Source organism: Toxoplasma gondii, chromosome VI (genome assembly GCF_000006565.2).
Source record: "Toxoplasma gondii ME49 chromosome VI, whole genome shotgun sequence".
Classification (NCBI taxonomy): Eukaryota; Apicomplexa; class Conoidasida; order Eucoccidiorida; family Sarcocystidae; genus Toxoplasma; species Toxoplasma gondii.
In genome coordinates this window covers 474996-500279 of record NC_031473.1, presented here as the reverse complement: position 1 = coordinate 500279, position 25284 = coordinate 474996, and the positions used below count along the sequence as shown (strand labels likewise).

At 55.3% G+C, this 25284-nt stretch overlaps 3 protein-coding genes across 3 annotated transcripts; 2 read left to right on the top strand and 1 right to left on the bottom strand.

Moving 5' to 3' along the window:
* The first annotated feature begins 1597 nt into the window (after window positions 1-1597).
* TGME49_239260 (histone H4) lies at window positions 1598-3438 on the top strand. Its single transcript, XM_018780545.1, has one exon. The coding sequence runs from the start codon at window positions 1883-1885 to the stop codon at window positions 2192-2194; it is 312 nt and encodes a 103-aa protein (XP_018637672.1). The 5' UTR covers window positions 1598-1882; the 3' UTR covers window positions 2195-3438.
* Window positions 3439-5340: 1902 nt separating this feature from the next.
* On the top strand, window positions 5341-16781 carry TGME49_239250 (diacylglycerol kinase, putative). The gene is made up of 9 exons (XM_002366524.2): window positions 5341-9498; window positions 9901-10308; window positions 10681-10738; window positions 11133-11266; window positions 11968-12124; window positions 12806-14772; window positions 15039-15172; window positions 15514-15583; window positions 15873-16781. The coding sequence occupies exons 1-9, from the start codon at window positions 6985-6987 to the stop codon at window positions 15954-15956; spliced, it is 5526 nt and encodes a 1841-aa protein (XP_002366565.1). The 5' UTR covers window positions 5341-6984; the 3' UTR covers window positions 15957-16781.
* A 301-nt stretch (window positions 16782-17082) lies between these two features.
* Window positions 17083-24561, bottom strand: TGME49_239130 (Tyrosine kinase-like (TKL) protein). Its single transcript, XM_018780544.1, has 3 exons — window positions 18678-24561; window positions 18200-18292; window positions 17083-17981 (listed from the first exon to the last, which is right to left on the bottom strand). The coding sequence occupies exons 1-3, from the start codon at window positions 23377-23379 to the stop codon at window positions 17755-17757; spliced, it is 5022 nt and encodes a 1673-aa protein (XP_018637673.1). The 5' UTR covers window positions 23380-24561; the 3' UTR covers window positions 17083-17754.
* Between the last annotated feature and the right edge of the window lie 723 nt (window positions 24562-25284).

The following is a 25284-nucleotide window of genomic DNA, read 5'->3' as shown; positions in this document are numbered from 1 at the left end:
ACACAGAAGCGTGGGCCGATCCGCACAAGCGTCAAAGCCCTCTGTGCGAAATCGGAGTGTATTTTTCGCGGGACGCACCCCGAACGTGCTTCCTTTATTCACCTTCGCAGGGGCACTTGTAAGTTTATCCAGAAATGTATTACAATTCTCCATAGATGCGTATTAAACTACCTAGTTATATGCGTAATTCGTGTCGTGCGTACATTGTGAAACTGCCAATAACGTTGTTGATCCGGGACCGTGACACTGTACAAACGTACATCGAATTCCCTCACAAATACTCACAGGCGATTACGTTCGACGTTAACGTTTGGTCTCCCTAAGTGCTCGACGATGGCGCTTTTCTGAAAAGTTTCAAGCTCAGCTATACCCGGAGTACATGGTTTGCTTCGTCGAGGAGCCGGTTGGCTTAGTCTGTCGGATTCGCGTGCTCCAGCACGACACGCGCCAACTCTGCACACCTCAATGTACATTATCTTTGTCCATGAGAGAAAGACGACGTTGCATTCATTGGCTGCAACCACCATCCACACTGTTTCAATATTTTTCAAACAGAATCATCGGTGTCGTGAAAGCCACCCTGCACCCGCAATCACTACCGAATGTGTTACCGTAAGGGGACCTGAATATCATTTTCACGGCTCGACTTTTAAACATTAGGTACTACAGACCCTGCTATCGCACGCCAACTGCGTGCCATCGCTGACGTGATTAGTGATCGCTCCGTGCGGCAACTAGTGAACTTCGTCCCGATGGTAGAGGTAATGTTTGACGTAGGACCATAAAACAACCGGTGCGCTGCGGTCACCCCAACTGGTGCAACCACAACGACAGTCATAAGCGTGTACGCTACTGCAGACAGCACGGGACAAATGTTTCTATACGACTCGCTTGCCCCAGACATGGCGAAGCAACTGTCCCTCCATAGATATTCTGAGACGTATTTACGAACTACTATACAACAGATGCTGCATACAGCTCAGATCGCACGTTAGAAATCGGCGTAAATAAAAAAGAAAAAACCGGGCGCAACACAGACACCCGTGAAAAGAATTTCCGCTCTTCACAGGGCAAAAAAATCCTGGCAGAGGCGGAAGGTGAGATGTTAACGGGAGGACCAGTGTAGCTGCGTGCAATTCGAAGCTGGCGCTTTGGACTGGGCCGCGTCCACGAAGCAATTTTTCTCTAAAAGTGTCTCAGTACCGCCGGAAAAGCAGACGTCCAGTGACTGTCCTCGTGTTTCTATGTCCAAAAATCCAGCTTCGTGTGTATCGGCAGGCAGGCGTCGTGGGATGCTCCCTCGACTCACTCACTCCCACCGCAATGGTCCGGTGTGAACTGGCCGGAACAGGTAGAAAAAAGACGAGGGGAAATCGAACGCATCCCCGATTGCTATGCACCACCGTGCAGCAGGAAGTTGTTGCGAGGTGTTACGCTATACTTCTGAACGGGCGCTAAAACATATCCACTCGGCAACCCGATTTCACTGCAACTGAGAACAACTGCGTGTGTGTGTGTGTGTGTGTAAATCCTGCGTATCCCGGCAGAAAAACAAACCCCCGCCACATCATCTCCATCACCACCATCCACACAGCGACGCACCCTTTTATTCGTCGCACAGACTGCTACTAGCCGGCTAGCTCGTTTAAAAACTCCGGGTCGGAAAGGTGCACCTGGTGTCAGGGAATTGTCATCCCCCCGCACGCGGCGTCTGAAAGTGGGTCTGAGACGGCAGGGAGTGTAGGGGGGATGATTGCCGGCGGGTGAACCACATCAATTTTGAGTGCTTCACTCTTTCGCCTCTTCGTTGCACCCATAATTCTTTCGATACATTTTGTATCGTTTCCACTCCGAGTTACGCACATCCTGTCTTTTCTGCAAAATGTCGGGCCGAGGCAAGGGCGGAAAGGGTTTGGGAAAGGGAGGCGCGAAGCGTCACCGAAAGGTGTTGCGTGATAACATCCAGGGTATCACCAAGCCGGCCATTCGCCGTCTGGCGCGTCGTGGTGGTGTGAAGCGTATTTCTGGTCTCATCTACGAAGAGATCCGTGGTGTCTTGAAGGTGTTCCTTGAGAACATCATCAAGGACTCCGTCACCTACACGGAGCACGCTCGCAGAAAGACCGTCACCGCTATGGACATCGTCTACTCCCTGAAGCGCCAGGGCAGAACCCTCTACGGTTTCGGTGGTTAAATTGTGCAAATGAACAAGCGAAGCTAAACAGGCAGAACAAATGAGTGGTGCTCTAGAAATGCTGCGGTTTCCCATGTTGATCCGCGTCGGGGGGAGGTATCTTCCCCGCGCGCGAGGATAGTGGTAGCATTGAGATTTTGCCGAAACTTTCATTTCTCTGATTCTCGGGGCAAGTAAAGTGTCCCAAACATTTTAGGCTTCACTAGAAGCCACCACAGTTTCCTTTCTCGAAGCAGCCGCGTCGCCAAAGCCTTTTGGGCACGTTGTTATCAAGCTTGTTCACGCGTTTTGCATGGAGCCACGATGCGGGTTTTCCCGTAACGGTGCTGCTCCATTTCTGAGACCGCAGTAATATTCGGCTGTGGTCATTTGCTCAGTAATCCCTTTATGTCTTTGCTTTTGACGACGGATGTGTGGAATGTGGTTGGACTAGTGGAGGATGTTTATCGGCCGCTGCGACTAGGTCGGATCTTTCCCATCGCGCATATCGAAGTGGTTGCGCTTGTTTGAAATGCAAGAGCGGGGGCCTCGTGGTAGCGTTTCTTGGCTGATGGCAATTAATCGATCAACGATTGGAGCAGCATGACGCAGGTCTATATTCGCACAATTATGCTCTGCGTTTTTTAATGAGGATTTCGTCAAGCTAACAGGAATAGTAGCAGCATTGCTCTTTTCAATGTAATGGGAAAGGTAGGGGCGATGTCGAGCGGGTGTTCTAGCTGCCGTATTCATTATCGCTTCTTGCCTTGCAGAATCGATGTTTGTAGATGGCTGTGCATAGAAGATTGTACAAGACCAGGGGTAGAAAGCAGAATACAATTCACAGGGCAAGCAACAAACGCCGGTTCATCCCCAGATCTGTCGGTAAATTCCATAGAGCACTTTGTTCAAGAGTTTACGCTAACCCTTCTTCGCAGGCTCTGTATCTGGTGCAACACCGTAGCAATGCTGCCTTAAGCGGAAAGTCGAAGCTGCGCAGCTTGTTACTACGGTCGTAAGTGTTGCAGAATGGTAACCGCCGGCAAGTCTGAACAGTTCTACAGTCACAAAAAGGGTTTCACGATATGACGACTCTGGGCCTTTTGTTCCTTACCAGGACACATTGGGAGGCAACTCTGAATCAAAAGGCCTCGTCGATGAGCTTACAGAAGCTCTGTATCCGCACCAGAACCAGGCAACGTCTTCCATATGTGAAGAATTCTGGGTCCATTATGTACAACGGATGATAAAAACGTTTTTCGACAGACATATACGTGTCTTTAAAGAATCTTAGTCACTCCAATGCAATTCATAGAGAGATGTTTACATTGCAGCCGCTGCTGCGCTACTTAGACAGACATGTCCTGTTCTGCTGCACGACCGTACAACTATTTTGTATCGGCATCGTCCTTTGCGCGCAAACAATTGGAAAGATGCATTCCAGCTCTTTCGCCAGTCCCAGAGCCACCGACTTGTTATCAGAATAACGTGCTTTTCGATTTGAGGTTTTTCTCATAGCCACTCCCGAATCATGTAGTCTCCAGTGACCCATTCAGGAATCCTGCTGATATCAGCAAACAGCGAATGCCAGGGTGATCTCCTGAATGAGATGCCTCTTCCTTTTAAGTTAAGAAGTCCATAGTTTACAGCTTGGACCGTTACTGACACCCCATCCCTGGGAACGCCGTTGAACCGCCTGCAAAATGGTGTCGGTGAATGCAGAGGTACAACAATTGCTAAACTCCGTGTGAGAGTTACGCACTACGTCACCACTAACCCGCGTGTGCTAGCGCTACGATATCAAAACGCTACACTCTACGAAACAAGCTCTCCATCTCAAATCAAATAGACAGATGCCTGTGAGAACGGGTACTGCAGCTTCTTGAAAACAGTAATTGTAGCGAATATGACGGTCACAGGATTGGTCTCAGTCTGCCCTGATATGTGAATTTGACCGGTCTGTCTGTCAACACAGTCGACATCGTCAGAAAGTGGAAGTTAGTTTTTCTCATAGTCAAGGCTTTCGGAGTTATTCTAGTGTTGGATTTCTCCACTGATCGGTGTTTGCCACGAGTTCGGGCTTTGCTGCCAAGTTGCACCCCAATAGACTGAAGACATCCAGTTACCTACCCAGAAACGATACTGGACGTCAACGAAACATACCCCATTTTTTGCTTGCACTTCTGAAAGAGGCATTCATCAAACTTATTAGGCTACTACATGTCCAGACTTCGCCTGTGAAAGCCCTGTATGTGGCAGCATTCCTGCTAGCACCCAGAACGAAGTACCTGAACTTCGATTGAATCTCTCGATCAAATCAAGCGGAAATCTGGGTAATGACGTGGTGGGATCTGTAGCATATGCAGGAAGTATCTACCTATCCAGTTTACGATGATGCCGCATTTGCAGCTCTCATGGGAAGCCGAATGCTGTGTTTGCAAGGTTTCATGCGTATTGTGCGTGTCATGGGTAAAACGAGTGTATCGTCTGTACAAGGAGCCGAATTGTCCAGATCGTTTTGACTTCATTTATGGATCAACAGCAAGACATAACAGCTCATTTATGAAGTGGGTTCTACCTACGAATATACGGTCGTATACTAGAATTTTCGCACCCTTACGCACATGGGTGTATCCCAAGCATCCATGAGCCACAGCTCCACGAATCTGACAGCTCTCACATCAGAAAAAGAGAGGCAATCAGAAGGTAAACTTTTAGTCCCCCCTCTCTCGCATTTTCCCCATAAGCGCCACATGACGAGGTGACACGATCTCATTCCCCCGAAGGCCTCTGTTCGTTGGAAACGTGCTCAGTAACTCTCCTGTATCGATGTCTTTCAAGGCTCCTGACAGAGAACTCTGAGAGATCCTTGAAGAATCGTCCCTGTCACCTCTGTGTCAAAAGCTTCTGAAAGGCAGCATCGAGGCAGGTGCAGGACCTGCACGTGTGTACAATCTTACACAATCTGTTTGACTTGCTCAGAGTCACCACATCTCCATTTCGAGACCTAGAAATTGGAGAAAAGGTCTTGCCAGAGCCCGAAACAGGAAACGGCCCCTTGGACAAGTGCCTTGTCTGCTCTGTTTTTAGTGCGTGTAAAGATCATTTTTTGTGGCTTTCCTACAAACTCCTGCTGTGTCGTACCGAGTTCGTTGCCCCAGCTTTGCAGTCGCTCCGCAGACGTCCCTACTGGCATCGTCCGAAACCTGCGTGCAGGGATTTGCTTCGCGTTATAAACGGAGAAAAAATACCCGTTTTCGCAAGTGTTTTTTCGAGCCTTTTCTCCCAGAGAAAGATGATATTGAAAGGAAGTGAGACTGTAATATAAATCTGCTGCACCCGTCTTCCGTCAGCTGACATGTCTGTCTCCACACTATCCTGTCGGACTAACCGGTGGCGGCACGCTTTTTTGTTTTCTCAAATCGCGGTTCGTTTCTCCCGTTTCCCGTCTCCTCATTTCCTTTTCTCTATCGCCAATTTTCGCCTTCTGGGCCGCGAAAAGCGCTTCTTTCGCATTTTCTCACCTGTGGAACATCGCACCGGCCCTCCACACAGCGGCTCGTCTCGTGGTCAACGGTGCAAATCTCGGCTCGGTGACTGGCTTTTCTGTTGCACATTCTTCGAGCGATGCCAAAATTGTTAGAAGGGAAACGATAGAGTCCTGTAAGTGCATTCTTCCTTCAGATAGGTGACGACGAGCATTACTGGCGACGCCGCATTCTTTCCCGGCCCGCGCCCCAAATTCGTTTAGCCACTCCGTTCTCGCGCAAAAGACCAGTGCGTTTTCCCCTACGTGACACATTTTACCTCTCCAGAGTTGCCCTTCTGTACGAGGAACTTGTTTTTCTTTCTCCCTTCAGTCGCGGCGCCCGATGTCCCAGCCTTCCCTTGCACTTTAAAGCTGACGGATAACTTCCACTTCTCTGGATCTGCGGCGATCGGGCGCCGAGGGCTCAAGAGCGAGGAGGAAGCAATCCCTTTTACACATCTTCACTTAGACAGTGTCACAGGCCACAGGACACTATGAGAGACCGTCAGGGGTGACCGGACTGGAGACGGCCCAGTGCGCCTTCCTTCCTAAGCACATCTTCCCTCTCAGGGTTTCCTTTCTTTTCAAGTTGCAAGTCCCGACTAACAAGAAGACAGACAAGACATAGAAAACGTCCTTTCCGAAAACTGTCTTCAAAATCGACAGGTCACATGTCCAATTGACGTTTGCCGACGGAACGAATCATTGCGTCGACCTTGAGGCGACGCCGGAGGACGGGGTACGAACTATCGATACACTGTTTTTTTTCATCGTCCTTGTATTTCTCATTTGCGTGTTTCTGTCACTTCGTCCTTCTCCTTTCCGTCGATCGCGGTTGCCGCGATTTTTTTTGTCTTCTGTTATCGTCGCGTCTCCCTCCGACAATGGCACTACTGTGTCTCCGCACTGACACAAGGAGACTCCTCCAGGAAGACCCGATGCGTTACTCCTCGTTTCTGTTCAACAAGTAGAGCGTGCCTTGTCTCGCTGACGGCTCTCACCCTTTCGTATCCTTCTTTTCCTCTCTGGCGAGGCTCCTCTGGTGCGCTCCAGGTTTCTCCGCATGTGTCTCTCGGTCTTTCCACGTTTTGGACTCTACGCTGTCCCCTCTCTCTCTCTGGACGTTCTACGCGGTCTTTGCGTCCGTTTCCCTGGAACCTTCTTCGTTGTCTGTCTCTTCTTTTCCTTCTTTTCCTTCTTTTCCTTCTTTTCCTTCTTTTCCTTCTTTTCGTTCTTTTCCTTCTTTTCCTCCTGCGTTTTCTCGTGAGCGGTGGCCCCGGAGATGGCGCAGCTGGCCTCGCGTTCCCTCTGCGCTGGCCCTTCGTCTGCTTGTCATGGTTCGCGCCGTTTTCTGCTGGCCTCGCTGGCAGTGCTTTTCTTCGTTGGTCTGGGGTGTTGCTTGGGAGTCCCCGTGTCTCCTTCGCCCCCGGCGGACGCGTCTGAAGACCTCTTCTGCACATACTACGGTGACAGCGACTGTCCGTCGTTCCTCAGTTTCGCTGCACAGACCCTGGGGCTCTGCTTCCGCACATGGAAGAATGTCTCGGCGGCGGCGCTCGAGGCCGGCCTCTCCGGCCTGGCTCGTTTAGTACCCTTCCTGGCCACCGACGGCGCGACCTCGCGGATGATTCACATCGTCTTGAGCGTCCTGGCGACCGTCTGCTTCCTCTTGCTTCTCTCTCAGATCTTCTGGCGGTACCGGGTCCACCACTACAACAAATCGGGGTCTCAGGGTCTGATCCCCAAGTCTCTGCATCAGTGGGAGCCGTTCTCTTCTTCTTCGTCTCCGCGCTACTGCTCGGTCTGTCGGCAGCTGATCTCCGGTTTCCTGATCTACCGGAACACAGGCTGGGCTTGCACTTTGTGTCAGCGGTACGCCCACACCAAGTGTCTCCGCCTCGCGGAGAGACTTGACTGCAAGACGCCGTGTCTTCCCGCGCCGACGCCCCATGTCTTCATTCAGGGGAACCTCTCTGCGGAGGCGACTTGCTGCTGCTGTGGCCTCGCATGCAGTTCGAACTTCGGCCTCGACGGCCTCCGCTGTCTCTGGTGCAACCGGACGCTCCACGAAGAGTGCCGCCACCGCCTGCCGTCTCCGCTCTGCGATTTAGGTCCTTTTCGCCAGCTCGTTCTCCCGCCCTCGGCTGTCAGTCTCAGCTTCTCGCTGCTCTCCTCGAACCGCGGCCTCCTCCGAGTCGCCTCCTCCCTCTGGCGCCGCGTCGGCGTCAAGGAAGTCGTCAAGGAAGGTTTGCGGGAGGTGCAGGAAGGCGTGAGGAAGTTCAACGAAGCGATCGTGCAGCCGCTGAAGAAATCGCTCAAATTCGAGCAAAGACACAGCGAACAAGTCGTCCAGGGTGAGCGAGGGAAGACGAGACTCGAGGGAGCCCATGAAAAACAGAGAGAAGGGAAGGGGGACGCGCACCAGCTCGCGAGCGAAGTGGAGGAAAACCGGTCGACGGAGCAGGCCTCTGGCGAAGCCGAGTGCCGAGGCAACTCGGGAGGCAGCCGAGAGGCGGAGAGCGGAGAAGATCCACTGGCAAACGAGGCGACGAGGGAGAGCAAGTCAGTGGAGAACGAGTCTGTGGACAAAGAGAAAGAGAAGGATGCGCAGAAGAAGCCTCGGGAGGAGACATGTGAACTCGTAGGCGAAGAAGAGCAAGAGGACGCAACGCGGGGAGACGGAAGCGACAACCCTCCGGTGGATCCTGGAGGAAAAAAAGACGGAGGACGGAGTGAACCTCCACGAATTCTGTCTCGTTTTTCCGAAAGCAAAGGACAGCCGAAGCCGACAACGACGGCCCGCGACAGTTCCACAGACTCTGCTGCTCCGTCTCTCACTGCCGCGTCTTCAGACACGCAGAGACTGCCAGAGGCGGAACAGACACAGGACGCAAGGTCGCAGAGAACAGACGCCTCCCCGTGGGGAGAAAACAAGAGCACTGGAGGAGGGCAAGCGGGAGAAGCCGTGGAGCAGCATGGCGACAGTGCAGCAATTGCGAGAGGGACAGGAGACCGCGAGGCGGCAGAGACGAGTCAGCCTCACGGTTGGGCTCCCGACTCTTCAGGAGAGACCCTCCACACCCCAGCGAGGGATGACCCTCCCTGCCCTCACAACGCTCGTCGAAAGCTGGCCTCGACGCAACGGGACGAGAAGCAGCGAGAGGGAACAGCCTGTCTCCTCGCTTCTGCCGCGTCGTCATTCGCCTGTCACGGTCCCCCGGAGCCTCTGGGAAGCCACAGACCGACTGCGGGCGCGGCAACCAGCGAGGAGGGAGACGAATCGAGGTGCCAGAAGACAGAGAGCGAGAACGACGGTCTCGGCTCCGGCGACGTCGTCAGAGTGGGAGGCTTCACAGACTTCACAGAAGAACGGAGCGAGGAAGACCTGCGGACACCATCACTGGAGAAAGGGAGTGAGGGGCAGGATGCCAGGCAGACCGAGCCTGACGGCAGGCAGAAGTCAGGTGCGCCTTCTGAGGAAGCGTTGGAGAAGGAAGACGCGTCTGTCGTCTCCGGAAAGAAGCTGAGACTGAAGACGCCCCGAAGGAACGGAAGCTCGCTCCCGGGAGCTGGAAGCAAGACGCGCAGAAGGGAAAGCAGCCGAACACAAATGATGTACACTGTGGCAAAGGCGATGCCACCGATGGCCGCTGTCTGGCGACTGCGGTCAAATCCGAGTCTGTGGTTTTCAGAGCCCCAAGCGACGCCTCTCCTCGTGTTTGTCAATGTCAAGAGCGGCGGTCAAACTGGAAAAGCGATCTACAAAGATCTGGTCGCCATCCTCAATCCTCTCCAGGTTAGTGACGAAAGCTGGACATGAATACAACACAGGAGTCGTTCTCCAGCTGTTGGTACGCGCGGTGAGAGGAATCCAGCTGCCGTGTCTGCGAACCGAATGTTTCCAAGTCATTGCCTGTTGCTTGCGCCTGCACCCTGTACACACAAGTCTTCTCTGTCGTCGTCCTTCTCTCTGCGTCTGGTTTCTGCTCTTGCTCCTCGCTGGCAAAACGAATGGAAGAAACGTCCGATGGCTTCTCGCATTCGACCGACGCTCTGGACGCCTCTCTTCTCCCTGTGTACTCCTTCGCGTAGCTTTTCCATCCTTTCCGTCGCGCTCTTCTTCATCGTCTCTTGACCGCTCTCCGCGTTCCCCCTCCTGGTTTTACTTCACTTGCGTCTCTGTCTCTTCCTTCGCTAGGTGATCGACATCCAGGCGGAAGGGGGACCGAGCCGCGCGCTGTCTTTTTTTCGGCCGCTGGCGATGACGAAGCGGCTCCGTGTGTTGGTGTGTGGAGGCGACGGGACTGTCGGTTGGATCATCGACAGCATCCACAAGGTGTACGGGGCAGAAGCTGCGGAGGAGGAGCGAGGCAGCGAGGCGCAGACTGGCGACGAGGTCGACTCGGGAGAGGCCGCAGGAAAGGTTGGAGTCGAGGGCGAGGGCAGGCGCGGCCGCAGAGAGAGCGAAGGCGTCGCTTGGGGTTCACGGGATCGCGCATGCGACCTGCGGAGCCTCGTCCCTGTTGGCATCTGTCCTCTCGGCACCGGCAACGATTTGAGCAACGTCCTTGGCTGGGGCTTCTCCTTCGACGGAGACATCATGAAGGTAGGAGACGCGCAAAGAAGAGGCGAAACAAAAAGGTACACTCAGGGACCCAGACGAACACCCGACGGAGAGACGCCTCCGCGACACCGAGATGCACGCTCCCTGCGACGAAAGCCTGTGTGTGGGGGGGGGGGGGGGAACCTTGGGGGGGAGAGAGCTGAAAAGGCAGGCTGCGAGTTCGCGAAAGAAGCCTAGCGAGAAACACAGGGACACAGGACACAGACGCAGAGAGAAAGAGACCGGAAGGAGAAACGCAGGGGAGTGTCTGGGGAACTTCTTTGCAGCAGGCGACCTTGGGACGCAGTGTCGGTCGTCCGCCGACGTTCGCTCACGCGCTTGGGCTTGCATGCGTTGGTGTGGCTACGCCTGCAGCACCTGCTCAAGATTCAAAGCGCCGTTTCCTCCACTCTCGATCTCTGGAAAGTGAAAGGTACGTCAACTTCATCTTCCCTCTCTTCTTCTCTCTCTCCTTCTGTCCCTTTTGCTGTCTCCTTCTGTCCCTTTTGCTATCTCCTTCTGTCCCTTTTGCTGTCTCCTTCTGTCCCTTTTGCTGTCTCTTTTTGTCGGGGCAGTTGCCCTCCATGCCCTGCGAGAGGCCGCGCGCTGTTTCTTCTCGACCTGGGAAAGCCATGGTTCGCTTCGTTGTGGCAGGCCTCACTTGAAAACGAGCGCCTACGGTCGTCAGAGGGTCCGTTTCCTTCCCAAAATTGGCTCTCGAGGTCCTTTCGGTGTCGAAACACCTGCACAGACTGGCGAAGCTGGCTTCGCCTGCGGACTTTTCTTTATTTACGCGCGTGCATCGGCGGTCTGCATGTTCTTTCCAGTCATTTCTGACAAGACGAACGCGACGCTCGTCGAAACGACTTTCTCGAACTACCTCGATGTGGGTGTGGCTGCGCGGATTGTCCTCAAGTTCCACAAGCTCCGGGAAGAGAATCCCGAGCTGTTTCAGAGCCGCGTAAGAGGCCTTGCCAGTATGTTGAGCGTCAGACGAGCGACGTTCGGTTTACTCGAGAGCTGGGCAAAACGTAGTCGCCACAAAACCTTCACTTTGGGTCTCCGCAGCCGCGAAAGTCTTCTTCGGAGCCGCGACCTCTCGAAGGCGCCGTGCCGGCGACTCGCGGCAAGTGTCTCTCTGTTTGTGTGTGAGGTTGAAGCGCGCCCAGAAGCTGTGGGTGGCTGCTCTGTTTACGTCACCAACATGCAATAGATAGCCGCTACAAGAGGTTGACTGTTGTCTCGTACTAGTGGAAGTGGAGTTCCTGAATTCATTTCGACGACCTTCGTCTTTGGAGTCTTTGCCGCGCGGTGGACTCCTGACGTTTGTGTACCGGAGCCTCGGTGCGTACTGCTGAATGGGGTCATCACAGGCGAAGATGCTCGGCAAAGGTGCTCTGCATGCGTTTTTTTCCTGTTTTCTCCCGCGATGAGACGCGCCGCCGCCGCGCGGTTCCGAACGAGCACCGTGTTTCAGGGGAAATTTTGTCGGAAACAAAGCGGAGACCCGTCGCTGCTGCATTCGTTTCAAAATGTACCGTACCGTCCTTTTCAGCTCATGTGCATTCACTGTCTCTGCGCAAAAAGCGACTCAAGTTCTCAAGGCCCTCCCCACCTCCGCTGCTGCACTCGTTTCGTCTCGCGGCTCTTTCCTGCATGCAGCTCGGAAACAAGTTTCTCTACGGCGAAGTCGGCTTTCGAGATTTTCTCGTCACCCCCAACATCGCCTTAAGAGGCCTGAAGATCTTTTGCGACGGCCAGGAAATCGCTCTCCCGTATCTGGAAGGCATTTGCGTCGTCAACATCCCCAGTTTCGCAGGTAAACCGAACTGCGCGTCGTGCTCCGGTCAAGAAACAGCGTCTTCCCTTTCAGAGCCCACAGCGGCTGCATGCAGGCGAGAAGCCACTCACGCTTTCCCCGAGCGCTGCGCATGCAGCGAAGTGTCTGTGGGGTTCCTTTGAAAGTGCACGAATGTTGCTGCGCCTCTTGGTCCAAACCGTTTTGAGGAAAACCAAACTTCCCTGGTTACCGTGTTGCCGCTAATCAACAGTCGTCAGATATGCGTCCTCGGTTTACTCGTCCAAGGGGAATCCGTCCGTATTTAGACAAGCGATTTTCAACGTACTCTCGCTGTCGCCTGCCACCCTCGCGTCTCGCCGCTGTGGGGCATCCTGGAAGCGGGTCGCCTGCTTGCAGCTGCGTGGACGCGTCTCCGCCTGTGCATCTTCGATGTCTCCGTCTCTCGATTGCTTCGGTCGTTCGCCCTGTACATCATATGCATTTGGAGCACGGTTCGGTGACCAACCGGAGATTCGAGTCCTGTCGATTCTGTCTCGATCCTCAGATTCCGTAGTCAGGCGCACTGCATGGAGACTGCCGGTGTGGCGACTGCCCCTGCAGCCTCGCCTACAAGCTCACCTCGGTGCATATGTGAACAAACATATGGGCGCATGCGCTTTACCGTCTGTTCTCTTTGCCCTCCTCTGCTGATCTTTCCAGGCGGAGTGGAGTTGTGGGACACCGCTCCGGAGTCTTGGGCGGCGTCGGCGTCTCCGGGCGGTCTCTCTCCGCTTCCTTCGCTGCAGTATTCTTCTCACGACGTAGGCCGCGCGCCCCAGCAGCGCCAGCTGCTGCCTTCTTTCCCCGTCTCGCACAACAGGGAGTCGAGGTCGCATGCAGTCTCCCATTTGTCACAGAGTGCACATGCACTGCCGGCGACGCGGCGGCGCATGCATACGCGGCTGAGCAGGGCGCGCGAGGACCGGCAGGCGGTGGAGAAAGTACATCTGTCGGATCCTCCGTCCTTCTCCCCAGCGTCGTCTGCAGCGGTCTTCCACCTGGCGCCTCCTCGGACCTCTGTCTCCGGTCGCAGTGTCTCCGCTAGCCACCACCGGTCCCGCCGCGCCTGCGAGGCCGCAGCCGAGGAGTTCCGCGCCTGTCGCTGCTGCTGCTGCGGGGCGCAGGTCACGTTGCCTTCTTTTCCTCGCGGAGACAGCGTCTCGACGGGTGCTCGGTCCTCTTCGTCGCGGTTCTCGGCCTGTACCGACTCCGCTCCTCCGGTGTCGGCTTCTCTCCGCGACTTCAGACTTCGAGAACGCATCGCGGGGACAAGGACCCAGTCCCCGCACCCTCGCATGTCTTCTTCGCTCTCCGGCGAGTATTGCGACGCCCTCCACACCAATTTCTCTCGGCGAAAACGCGCGAGACACGAACGCATGCACTTCAGCATCCATTCCTTGAATTCCTCCTCCTTACCTACCTCTTTTGTGCACGCGACTTCCGTTCGAGCTTCTTCTTCTGCTCTGTCTTCTCCGCCATGGGAACCTGCGGTTGAGCTTCGCGGTGCCTCGCCGACGGATGCAGGGTCGAGGCGTCGCTGCGTCTCCGAGGAGAGCCGAGAGAAGCGAAGACTCGAGAGAACTCCTGTTCCAGATGCGGGAGATCGCCATGAAGGCGACCGCGGGAATCTTCCAAGCGGCAGCAAGGCCTCGCGCTCGACCGCGGATCCCGAGATCGCCCCCGCAGTTGCTCCGCAGGAACTCTCACCTAAGGATTCGGATGGATGCACCCGAGACCGACAGAAGAAGTCTCAGTCGAAAGCAGCTGAGGAGGACGACGACTCTGTAGACCGGCCTTTCGCGGGATCTTCCCAAAGAAAGTCAAGAGTCTCTTGCTCGACATCGCCGCTGAAGAACAGAAAAACGAAGGACAGCCACAACAGGAAGAGATCGGCGCGAGGCGCAGGAAGAGGAGTCTGGCAGACGCGCGGCCAGTCTCTGGAAGACGTATCTGTCTCCGAACTGTCTCCTCGCCGCGCGCGTCGAGGAAGAAACGTTGAAGAGCGACTCAGGAAAGGCCGTGTGGCGTGCAGTGCCTGGCTGCGGTTCCCAGAAAACCGAACGAAACTCTGCTGCGGGGATTGCTGTGGCTGTAGCAACGCGAGAGACGCGACCTACTCCCCGTCTATAAGGCCTAGGAGAGACGAAGGAGAAGAGCGAGAAGAGGGAGAAAGGACGCGTTTTGCGTCTCGGAGAGAAGGAGAAGAGCGAGAAGAGGGAGAAAGGACGCGTTTTGCGAGTTCGAGAAAGAGCGCGAGCTGTGGGCCTCGTGGTTCCGAGTCGGAAGAGAGCAACCGAGGAGAGAGAGAAACTGTTGAAGCGTCCGGACGAGAAGGAAGAGAAATGCGCAGAAGTCAACGCGCCGAAACTCTCGCGGTGGACAGAGGGCCAGAAGAGCCGAAGCTTGAGATTGCATGCAAGCCGAATGTTGCAGGGCCTCAGCGACTTGCCGGATCAGAGAAGAACGCAGAGAGTGAAGAAATGAAGGAGCAGGCGCAACGAGAAGAAGGCACGAAAAGCGAGATCAAGTCGCCGAACGGCCCTACTCGGTGGAGACAGCAAATCATCAACGATCAACTCATCGAAGTTGTCGGCTTCAAGAGTCTCTTTCACCTCGGCCAAGTTCAGGTACCAACACACACCCACGATTTGCCAATCCAGAACTCTTCTGGACGTACCCAACTCCTTCCAGGACTGGACAACCTTCTGGACACAAATATACACATGTCTCACATATATATATATATATATATATTTGTATATGTATACATATATGCATATAGATTTGTATATATTTATATATATATATATGTATGTATATGTATACATATATGCATATAGATTTGTATATATATATATATATATATATATACTGGCTTGGCTTCGGTTCTCAGGTGGGATTGGCGAAGCCGGTTCGACTTTGTCAGGGCCGGGACATCCAGTTGGTGTTGCCTCAAGAGATTCCGCTGCAGATCGACGGCGAACCGACCATGCTTCAGGCTGAGACGACGATGCACATCACATGGCAGTGAGTGGCGCAGATTCTCTTTTCTCCACAGCTCTCTGTGCTGGTCGTTACCGATCTCCAGTGACCGACGCGACTCAAAATGGAGGCCGCTGCCGTTTGTCTGTCTCGGACCTTTTTCCGGAAGACTCGCATTCATCGAGTGGAGACTCCGTTGCTCGCGCCTACGCGTTGCTCCTCTCTCCTGGACGCGCAACAGACTTTCCCTGTGAAGCGTAGGGCCGCTGATTCTCCTACTCGGTGGTGCCTCCACAGCTGTGCGTTCTCTTCTTTGTGTCTCCTCTCTCTGCTCTGCTTTCTCGTTTCACTTTTCGATCCACTTTGTGTTTGAACTCGCTCTGCAGTGGAGAGACGCCTGTGCTGCTTGCCTCCGACAAATCAGCGCAGACGCAGACCCTCGCGGCCGTCCAGCAGGTAAGTTTCAGCATCTCCACTCCGGACGTTTTACACGATGCTGGCAGAGCAGTGAGTTTCCTTTAGGATGCAGAGTCTTCTTCGTACACAAAGTATTTCTATCTGGCCTCGAAGGAGAAACTCTTTTCATTTCCTTCAGGACTCATGCGTATCGTGAGGTGAGGAAGCGGGGATGCGCTCTCCGCAAGAACGCATGCAATTTCTCTCCCAGCGCTGTGGGTGTGAACGTCGTTGACGCTCTTCTTTTCTGCAGATCTACTGTATCGACATGTTTTTGATTCCTTCTCAGGTTCTGGCGACAGCGTACAGTCGAGGCCTCCTCAGCGACTACCAGTTTGCCCAGCTGGCAAACGAGTTCCAGAAGCGCTTCTGATTTCTTGCCCGCTTTAGTTCCTCTCTCCTTTGACTTTTCTCGCTTCTTTGACGTTTCTCAGTTTGCGTCTTGACTTAAAAATGTTCTTCTCTTTCCTCCCACCCAGCCCCCCTTGTCGTGACTTGGGGAATTCGTCTCGTTTCCTCCTCTCGCTCTCTTCTCTCTCCTTTTTCCTTACCTCCATGCATGCCCGCGTGGATGCACACTGTCTGCCATGTGCGTCCCTGTTCATCTGGGTATGCGCTGCTCTGCGGCAAAAGCGTTTTTCGGCGTCGAGGGAAGCAGCAGAGGAGACAGGCGGCTTCCGTCTGTCTTCTCAAGCGGCGAAGGAAGAGACAAGGGAAGGAGGCGAGACGGTTTTTTTCCGGAAGAGTGGAGAGCTTCAGAGTGAAGGGAAGCAAGCAGACAAGTCATGTGTCTAGCATTTCCTTTGACGCGCTGTTCATGTCTTCTCCCCATTTCTTCTCACCCTCGCCTCCTTACGCACCTCGTCGGTCTTGTTCTTTCTCCCTTCTCGCTTCTCCCTTGACCTCGCTTCTCTGCTGCATGCCTTTCCCTTGCGTTTTTCTCGCTTTTCTAATCCACTACGTTCTCCGTTTGCCTCGCTTTTCGTGAGGAACGAAGAAGCCGCAAAATGGCTGTTGCCTCAGGGACACACACGGAGACAGTGACTGTGCCGGTGACGCGTTTCTCTTTTGAAAATTCCACATTTCTCTCTTCTTGGCATTCTCAGATAGCGAGGAAAGATACCTCCGTCACGCTCCCCACGAATAGAGAGATGCCTCTCCACTCTCAGTCGCCAGCTGAGATGACCATACACACTCCACATCGCTACATTGATCTACATGCACCTCTCTCCGTAGATTCGTACCCTTCTAAAAGCTTCTCTCTCTCAACATATACTCATATATATAATATATATATATATATATATATATATATAACTGTATAACCACTGCATGCACATTCACAATATATATATATATATATATATATATATATCTTTGAAAGCGCGTTTTCCATTCACGGAAAAGTTTCTGTTATGAGAGGTCTTTTTTTAGGCAGAGAGGTCCGGAGTTTAGCGGATCGCTCTGAAGAAGCTTCCCTCCATCTAGGGGACGCGCTGTAGCTTCCGCAGATGGTTGAGAGCTGAATCTGTGAGGAAAAGAGTTCTTTTTAACAGTGGTTTCCCTTGAGTCTGCGATAGACCGATTCAGTTGCATGCTCATTGTCTCTCATCACAAGCGAGGAAAGACCCTCCGAGAGGCAACTTCCCCGTTCTCTCGTTACTTCTCGTTTTCCTGTTCTCCCCCCCTCCCCTCCCCCGCTGCTGCTTGGTTGCGTCCACCTTTTTTCTGCTGGTGCCTCTCCCCGTCTCTCTCCGCTCTCTGTTTCCCCTCGTTCGTGACATTTCGCTCGCCGGACTGTCTCCGTTATGGGCAGGCGCGAGTTTCGCGCCTGCCCTTTTCCTCTCCCTGCTTCTTCGAGGTCTTCTCTCTTCCTGCATGTTCTCCTCCCCCTCTCTCTTTCGACCTTCTTCAAAGATGAGACAGCTCCTCTTCCGCGCCTGCTCGATCCTTCTCTCGATTACCATCGCTTCCGACGCCATGTTGCCCGCGTAAAATCCACCGCCGATGCGGCGCAGGAAGGCTGTGCCTGAGGAGCAGAGACCAGCGCGTCCCCCGTCGCTCTCTTCTCCCCCACAACCGCGACAGGAGAGGAGCATGCCTCACCTGAGCGCCTCAGCCGCGCCAAGGCCTGGGACTCAGAAGCGCTCTCCCAACATGCCTCCAGTTCTTCACTCAAGACCCAGCAGTGTGCTGAGATTCACCTCGACGTCGAGCGTATTTGCCGCGTACAAAGACTGCAGCTGTTGAGCGCACCACGCAAACGAAGGCCGGTTCTGCGGAGAAGGACTCAAACATCTTTCCAGGATTTCCCGCAGAGGCGGAGGCGACGGAGACAACACAGGAGACGCGCCGCCGTACCCCACTGCCGTGATGATGTGCGCAGGACTATTCATGCCTGAAAGAAGCAGAAACGCGAGAGAGGAAAGTGACAGAGAGAAGCAGAGAGAGACTAGGGACAGACAGAAATAAAAAAACGAGGGAGATACAAAAAGACGAGACAGAGACGAAAAAAAATGGCGAAGAGACAGACCAAACCAGAACAGGAAAGTGCAGAGAAAAACAAGACTCTGAGACTCTGAGACTCGGAGAAAAACACACTAAAAAAGAACTCACCTTCAAAAGGAATTTTCCTCGCAACCATCTCCCACAGAACCATGCCAAAGGAGTAGACATCCGCAGCAGCCGTGAAAGGCTCCCCACGAAGAACTGCAGAACACACCAACGAAAAAAATTCCAAGTTCTCTCGACTCTTCCCAAGAGCCCATCGCTTCCCCTCTCTTCTCTTTCTCTTCTCTTTCCTCTGTTCTCTTTCCTCTCTTCTCTTTCTCTTCCCTCTCTTCTCTTTCCCTTCCCTCTCTTCTCTTTCCCTTCCCTCTCTTCTCTTTCTCTTCCCTCTCTTCTCTTTCCTCTGTTCTCTTTCCTCTCTTCTCTTTCCCCTCCCTCTCTTCTCTTTCCTCTCTTCTCTTTCCCTTCCCTCTCTTCTCCCTTCTCTCTGGTCTGCCTTCTCTTTCTTCTCCCTTCTCTCTGGTCTGCCTTCTCTTTCTTCTCCTCTCTTTTCTGTCTCGCGTTTCGAGTTTCGCGCTGGCCTTGCCTTCGGGAGCCATCCAGTGGTGAGTGCCGACGCATCCCAGGTGCGCCTCTTGCAGCTGCGGTTTCCTAGCCTCTCTGCCCCACTGCGCGGCCGCCGCGTCGCCTCCAGCAGGATCGCGCCGTTCGCCGTCCTCGCAGCGCGCGTCGGCAGCATCTGGAGCCGTCTCGATGAGGGTCGCGAGGCCGAAGTCGCACAGCTTGATCTCTCCGCGTCGGCCCAGGAGTACATTCGGACTCTTTAAGTCGCAGTGGAGAACGCCCTGTTCGTGGAGGTACCGCATGCCATGGCAGATGTCTCTGGCGAACCGCGCGACTTGGCTGAACGAGAGAGGGATCCGTCGCACATGGAGGAGGTCAAAGAGCGAACCTGCTGGAACGTACTCGGTCACGAGCCCATACAGCGGCGCGGAGACTACGCCGAGAAGCATCGCGATGTTCGGGTGCGTCAGGCGACCCAGCACCGACAACTCGGAAAAGAAGCTGCGCTGCAGAGTCCGCAGTTCGCGCTGACGAAAGACCTTGACTGCGACACGCATGTCCCCAGAGAAAGACGCAGAGCCGCTCGCGAAGCCTTCGCAACACCGAGGTTGAGGAAACGCGGGGACAGGCGGCGGGAGAGGATAAGCCTGCATACACGGACAAGGCTGCGTCACTGGCAGCTGAGGCGCCAGAGAGACGGCTAGCGACGTCGACGCGGAAAGACTCCCGTCGCCGGCGGGATCCAAACAGAACGCGTTTGGGAAGAGGACAGCCGGCAAGAACTCTGGAGAGACAGACGAGCCTGCGGCCTTGCAGGCAGCGGCATCGGATAGCGAGCGTCCTTCCACCTGAGAGCCATCCGCTCTTCCCGAGGAGCGCGACTCGCGAAGAGACTGAAGCCTATCTGTTTCAGTTCTCGTGCGGTCCTTCAGTGAAGACTCCGACGATGACGCGACAGACGAGGAAGATGACGCTGCGAGTTCACACCCAGGAGCAGCGAAGCTGCGCCCGGCCTTCGGTTTCTGAGCTTCGCCGGAAAAGCGAGAAGACGTCGAGTTCTGTGCGTGCTGGCGAACCCAAGCGTAATAGTTCTGGACGTCTTGTTGATACTGAAGCAAGCCCTGGCGCTGCTGCTCGAGTTCGAGAGACCGGGTGTACTTCCACCTCGCCCTGTACACCCGACTGTAGCCGCCTTCGCCGACGCGGCCTTCGATGCTGATTTCGTCGGCGGGGATCTCCAGAGTCGCGACGACCGCCTGAGCCTGCTCCAGCTGTTCGGCAGACGCGTAGAGCGTCCGCTGCGCGTGCCGTCTCTTCAGTTTGTGCAGAATGCCTGCAACTGACAGCAGGAGTCGCCGATCTTCCCATGCATGCACTCCCATCTCGGCCAGGTGCTCTTCCTGCATTTGCAGGAGGGCAGAGCCGTCGACGTCCTGAGAGACCAGCAGCTCCCGGAGCGCCAGGGGAACTCCCTGACAGGCGAAGAAGTGAGCAACCTCGCTTGTGCCCCATTCCTCGCATGCAGCTGCCGACGACAAGCGACGCGCCTCGGCCATCTGGCGTTGGAAATCCACGAACATCTTCTGTCTCTCGTCGCGCTTGGCTTCTCCACTTTGTGAGGGCGGATCGCACACTGAAAATGTCGGTTTCTCTCCAAAAGCTGCATTCAACGGCAAGGGATACGATCTGTCTCCTTTGTGTTTGGGTGAACTCCGTTCCCGATTTCCCTCTCCACTCGAACTCCGCTGCGGCGCTGCTCCCTTCTCTCGGCCGGTTTGACGCGTCCCTCCTTCCTCGGACACCCCACACAAAGACCGTTGAGTCTCCTGGGTCTCCTTGCGTCTCCTCGCCCATGCGCTGTGTTTCACACAGCGCGGCGCTTCGCCGTGACGCTCGACGGATATCTCCTCAGAAGACGCTGCTGCTGCCGAAGAGACAAACGTCCGAGAGGGCAAAGATCCAGAGGAAGGCGGCAGAAGTCTCGGGGTCGAGTCTCCATTTGATGCAACAGCGCAAGACACAGAATCCACATGCGCTGCTCTTCCCTTCCCGCGTCGTGGGGACTGCGCCGACGACGAAGAAGAGGAAGAAGAGGAAGACATGCAGGAAGACATGCAGGAAGACGAGAAAGATAGTTTCGTTTGAAAAGGAACTGTGCCTTCCGGTTGGGACTTTGTCGCTTTTTCTCTGTTGTTCTTGGAGGCGTCTCGGTGACGCGGGGAAGCGAGTCCACCTTCGCCTCCTGTTCTTCTTCTCCTCCGTCGCCTTCTCTTTAGGTCCTCTTCTCGCGTTCCCGGCGACGTGTATCTGTGCACATTTTTCGTCTGCATGCACGACAGCAGAGACCGAGGCTTCTGACGCGCCCCGCTGGCCTCTGCTCGGCTGCCAGTCCGCAATCGGTCTCTCTTCTCTCTCCAGGAGATGATAGGTGACTCATCCTTTTCTCTCTCCTCTGTCTCATCCCAGGACGAAGGCAGGTCGCTGCTGTCAATGACCGGCGAGGAGATCGACTGCGAAAACTTCATCCGAAGAGGCCTCTCGGCATGGCGCGCTTCTTCTCGTCGTTCCCCACATCCGGTCTCCGCGCAGAGACAGACAGCCGCCTCTGGCCCCTCCCGCTCTCCTTCTCTGTTCTCTCTGTGCGGTCGCCTTCTTCGAATTGTGTTTGCCTCCGAAGCGTCGAGCGCCTTCTCGCCTCGCCTCCGGTACGCACTACCTGCGCGAGAAGTTCCCGCCGTTCCTTTTTCTTCGTGCTGTTCTCCTGTGGAACCTCTGGATCTCTCTCTCTGCAGCCTTGCCGCTGTCCCCGTCGTCTCGCATGTCGCCCCTCGGCCGTCGACGCATGCATCGGCTGTCTCTGGAGAGACAGCGCCGAAGAAAAGAAGCTCTTGCTTCACCACGTATCCGTTTTCCCACTCGCCTGCGTAGAGACTTCCATTCGGTTGGAAGAGAACTCCCTTGCCATGTCGGACGCCGCCTCGGAAGCAGCCGACGAAGCGGACGCCCTGCGCGAGGGTCTGTATCCCCAGTCCTTCTCGACAGTCGTTTCGCCAGAAGCCTTCGTACTTGAGTCCGGAATTCCCTCGCACGAAGACCCCCCAGCCGGACCGCTGGTCCTTCTCCCAGTGGCCACAGTACCCTGCAGGGACTCGAGGAGAGGCAGACGCGAGAACGGCGAGAGCCGCAGCCAGCTGCTCCTCCTCCTCGGCCGCGGCGCCCCTCCACGAGCGCTCTCGCCTTCCGGCATCCTCTGCAGCCTCGAGATCGCTGGCGCGCTCTCCGTTTCTGCGCCGCCTGCCTCCCCGACGCCGCGACGAACCTCCCTGCGGGCGTCTCCAGGTCTCCAGGCCAGCGAAGCCCCAGCCGCGGGCGCCCCCCGTCCCACCCTTCCCGGTCACCAGGCGCAGGTGCGCGAGGCAGTCCGACTGCGAAACTGGCGGCTGGCGCGCATGCAGGAGCAGAGGGTCAGCCTGCGCCGGCTGTCTGTACACCGTAGGCAGGTCGCGCGTTCCTGCGACACCCTTGAGGAGGGCCAGCGCGCTCCAGTCGTTGAACGCGAGGAGGGGCGTTGACAAGCCGAGGACCTGGGCAGCGGAGCGCGAGAAGAGGTGAGCTCGCTGCAGGCACCGTCTCGGCTCCTTCTCGATGAAGGCCGCAGCGGCCGACGCGGTCCCTCCGTACAGAGTGTATCCACAGCCGTGTCGGACGGCAGAGGCAAACGTCTCTCCGCGATACACCCGGTTGTCTGCCCACACGATGATGCATGCGCGAAGCGCGGGACGCGGTCGCTGCTGCGGCACCGAGAGGAGAGAGGACGCGGGGCTCTCGGGGAAGTTCGAAGGGCGCGTCATGCCCAGGGAGGGAGGCGTTTCATTCGCCGAGCCGTCGGTTCTGTCGCGTTCTCCTTCCCAGGAAGACGAGGAGGCGTTGCAGGCGTCTTGTCGCTTCCAGCCTGCATCGGTCCTCGGCTTCTCGCCCTCTCTTTTTTCGGGGCCTGCTGTCTCTCGGATCTCGCTTCGCTTCGTGCTTCTTGGCAAGAAGCTGTTCTTCACCCAGGCCCACCAGGTTTGGGTGTCTCGGATTCTGGCTCCCCGCTCCGCCTCGTCTTTGAGACTCGCGGCGGGAGCCTGGGGGGCGAAGCCGGCTTCCGCTCGGGCGCCGGCGTCTCCTCGTCGGTGTGAAGGAGCTTCTGCTCTGCTCCGCTCGTCAGCCAAAGCGAGCGACGCGTTCAGATACGGGAAGGGAAGGGGAGAGATCGCCTTTGGGTTCGGCACCCGGTTTCTCCGACTCAACTCAGCCAACGCAAAATCCGGAGACGCCAGCAGAGACTGCAGGGAGCTGCGATGACAGCCGCTCACAGAGTTCGCGACCTGCGCCGCAGGCGGACGCTGCGGACGAGACGCTTCTCTCTTTGTGCGCGCAAGGACTCTAGAAGACGAAGTGAAGCGAGCAGCCGCAGCCGCGGATGACGAAGATGAGGAAACAGACGGACAACGAGAGGTACAGGGAGAAGAAGACGAAGAAGAAGAGGAAGAAGAGGAAGAAGAAGAGGAAGAAGAAGAGGTGGAGGCGAGAGCATGGGAGTGGGGGGGTTGGCGATCCAGCTGCGTAGAAAACTTCTCGTTCGTTCTGCCTTTTCGTTGCGGCTGTCTTCCGGACGCCTTGGTATTTTCCTCATCCACCGCGCCTCCGTTCTTCTCGACCGGCGTCCGCCTTCTGTCCATCTTTTTCTCTCTGGGGTGTAGTCGGCGGATGCACAGCGGACCAGACGCTGGGGCTTCTCCCCATTTCCTCGCGGGTCGTTCCAGGAGACAGACTGCAGAGGGCGAAGAAACACATGTGGGGAGGAGACGGAGAGACAGGAGACACGTGGAAGCGGGGACTTGAGTCGCTGGAGGACAAAAAAGCGAGACGACCTCTGTTTCTCGTCGGTCCTTCTCGTCCCACTCGGTACTGTTTTTCCTTCAACGCCGAGGATTCCGACCTTTGGCTGCTTTTCTGGGTTCCGTTCTCCGTCCCCGCTTTCCCTCTGTCGTTCCAAGTGCCTTCTTTATCGTCCACCGAGTGGAGAGAGGCAGCTGCGTACGCCAACTGAACGGACCGCGAAGAAGCCGCCACTGCATCCTCATTCCCCCTTCTGCGTCTCGCTGCGCAGTTGAATGTTGCTCTCTCCTTCGATGGCTTGACGCATTCTCTTGTTTCCTCTTCCAACGCGTCAACGCGTGACGAAAGAACGAGAGAGCTCGCGCGTCTGCGACGAGGCTCGGTCTGTCTGCTCGTCTGAGGCGCCTACAGCCGACATGGATGAGAAGAAGCTGCTTGCGGAGACACAGAATGGGTTGCGAACGAGCGAGGGCATAAACGGAGGTCGAAAGGAACAGGAAAAGCAGTAGTAGTAGACAGACAGGAGAGAGAGACAGAGAGAGCAGAGAGAGCAGAGAGAGACAGAGAGCAGCAAGAAAGAAAAGAACCGCCCTGGAGAATTGCTACGAAAAACGCGGCAAGAAAGACTCGCGATATGTCAATAGGACTCGTTTCAAACGTAGGGGCGGAAAGATAACCAAGACAAAGCACACACGAAGACGACAGCAAAAGGAGACACGGTCTTGGCCAGGAAAAGCTCCCCGTCGAGAAAAGCCAATGGCGGAGAAAAGCGGAAGTCGAACTTGTCGCAGCGCCTGGCTTGCCAGCGTGCAACACGAGCGTTTGCGATGCGTCAAAGAAGTAACGAAGAAGCAAGTTGACACAGAGGACGGTAAAGAAGCACTTTCGAAGTTGCCTCTCTGTTGCGATAACGAACGAAAGAAAAAAGTTACGGAGGCGTGGAAGAAAGGCGATAAAAAACGAGTCGACGGTACGCCGAAATGCCGCAAGAAGTGTGTTGATCGAAAAGCCGTGCATGCGTGTCAAGAAAAGCCGGCGCGGTAAAAGGAAAAGCGGGGTTTTCGTTCGACTAGAGTGGCCCAAAAGGTGCAGAACGGGCAAAATGGGCAGAAAACGGAAGACGTAACATCGAATGTTTGCCTCTAATTTACGTTTACACATGCGAAAGGCTGCCGACGTCTGAGTCTAGCGTAGACACATGAACGGTGTGCGGTGGTGGTGTCGTTGAGCAAGCAATCAGACAAGACAACAGACTCTTTCGAGCAGATAGCGTGAAAATGTGGTTAAAGGAAGAGCGTAGCTTCACATTGTTTCAGCTGTAAGAGCAGCAAACAGTAGCGCGCACTCTCCGAATCCCTGCTGCAAGAACGTTGGTGTAGATGATCTGGACTGCGGGGAAATACCAAGGTCATGGCGCCTGAGGTGCATCTGGATAAAATCAGGAAGCTTCTCGTCGAAAGATGCCGTCCACTGACATTCCCTTCTCTATGTGATACTCCTAAAGCCAGAGAGAGGGTCGGTCCATAACTGTACGCAGCATTTCTTCGCTCGTCCCAACTGCTCGCTGCGGTACGGAAGTGAATATTGACAACAGAGGTCATAGCGAACAAGCATAGCACTCAGAAACCCTCCGAGTCAACCGATTTTACCCAAAGATGTATAGAACCCTTCCATTAGCATCCCATGTCATGGCCAGCTTTCGGGAAGACGCAGCCGAGATGGGTAAGGGCCGGCGTTACATTCTA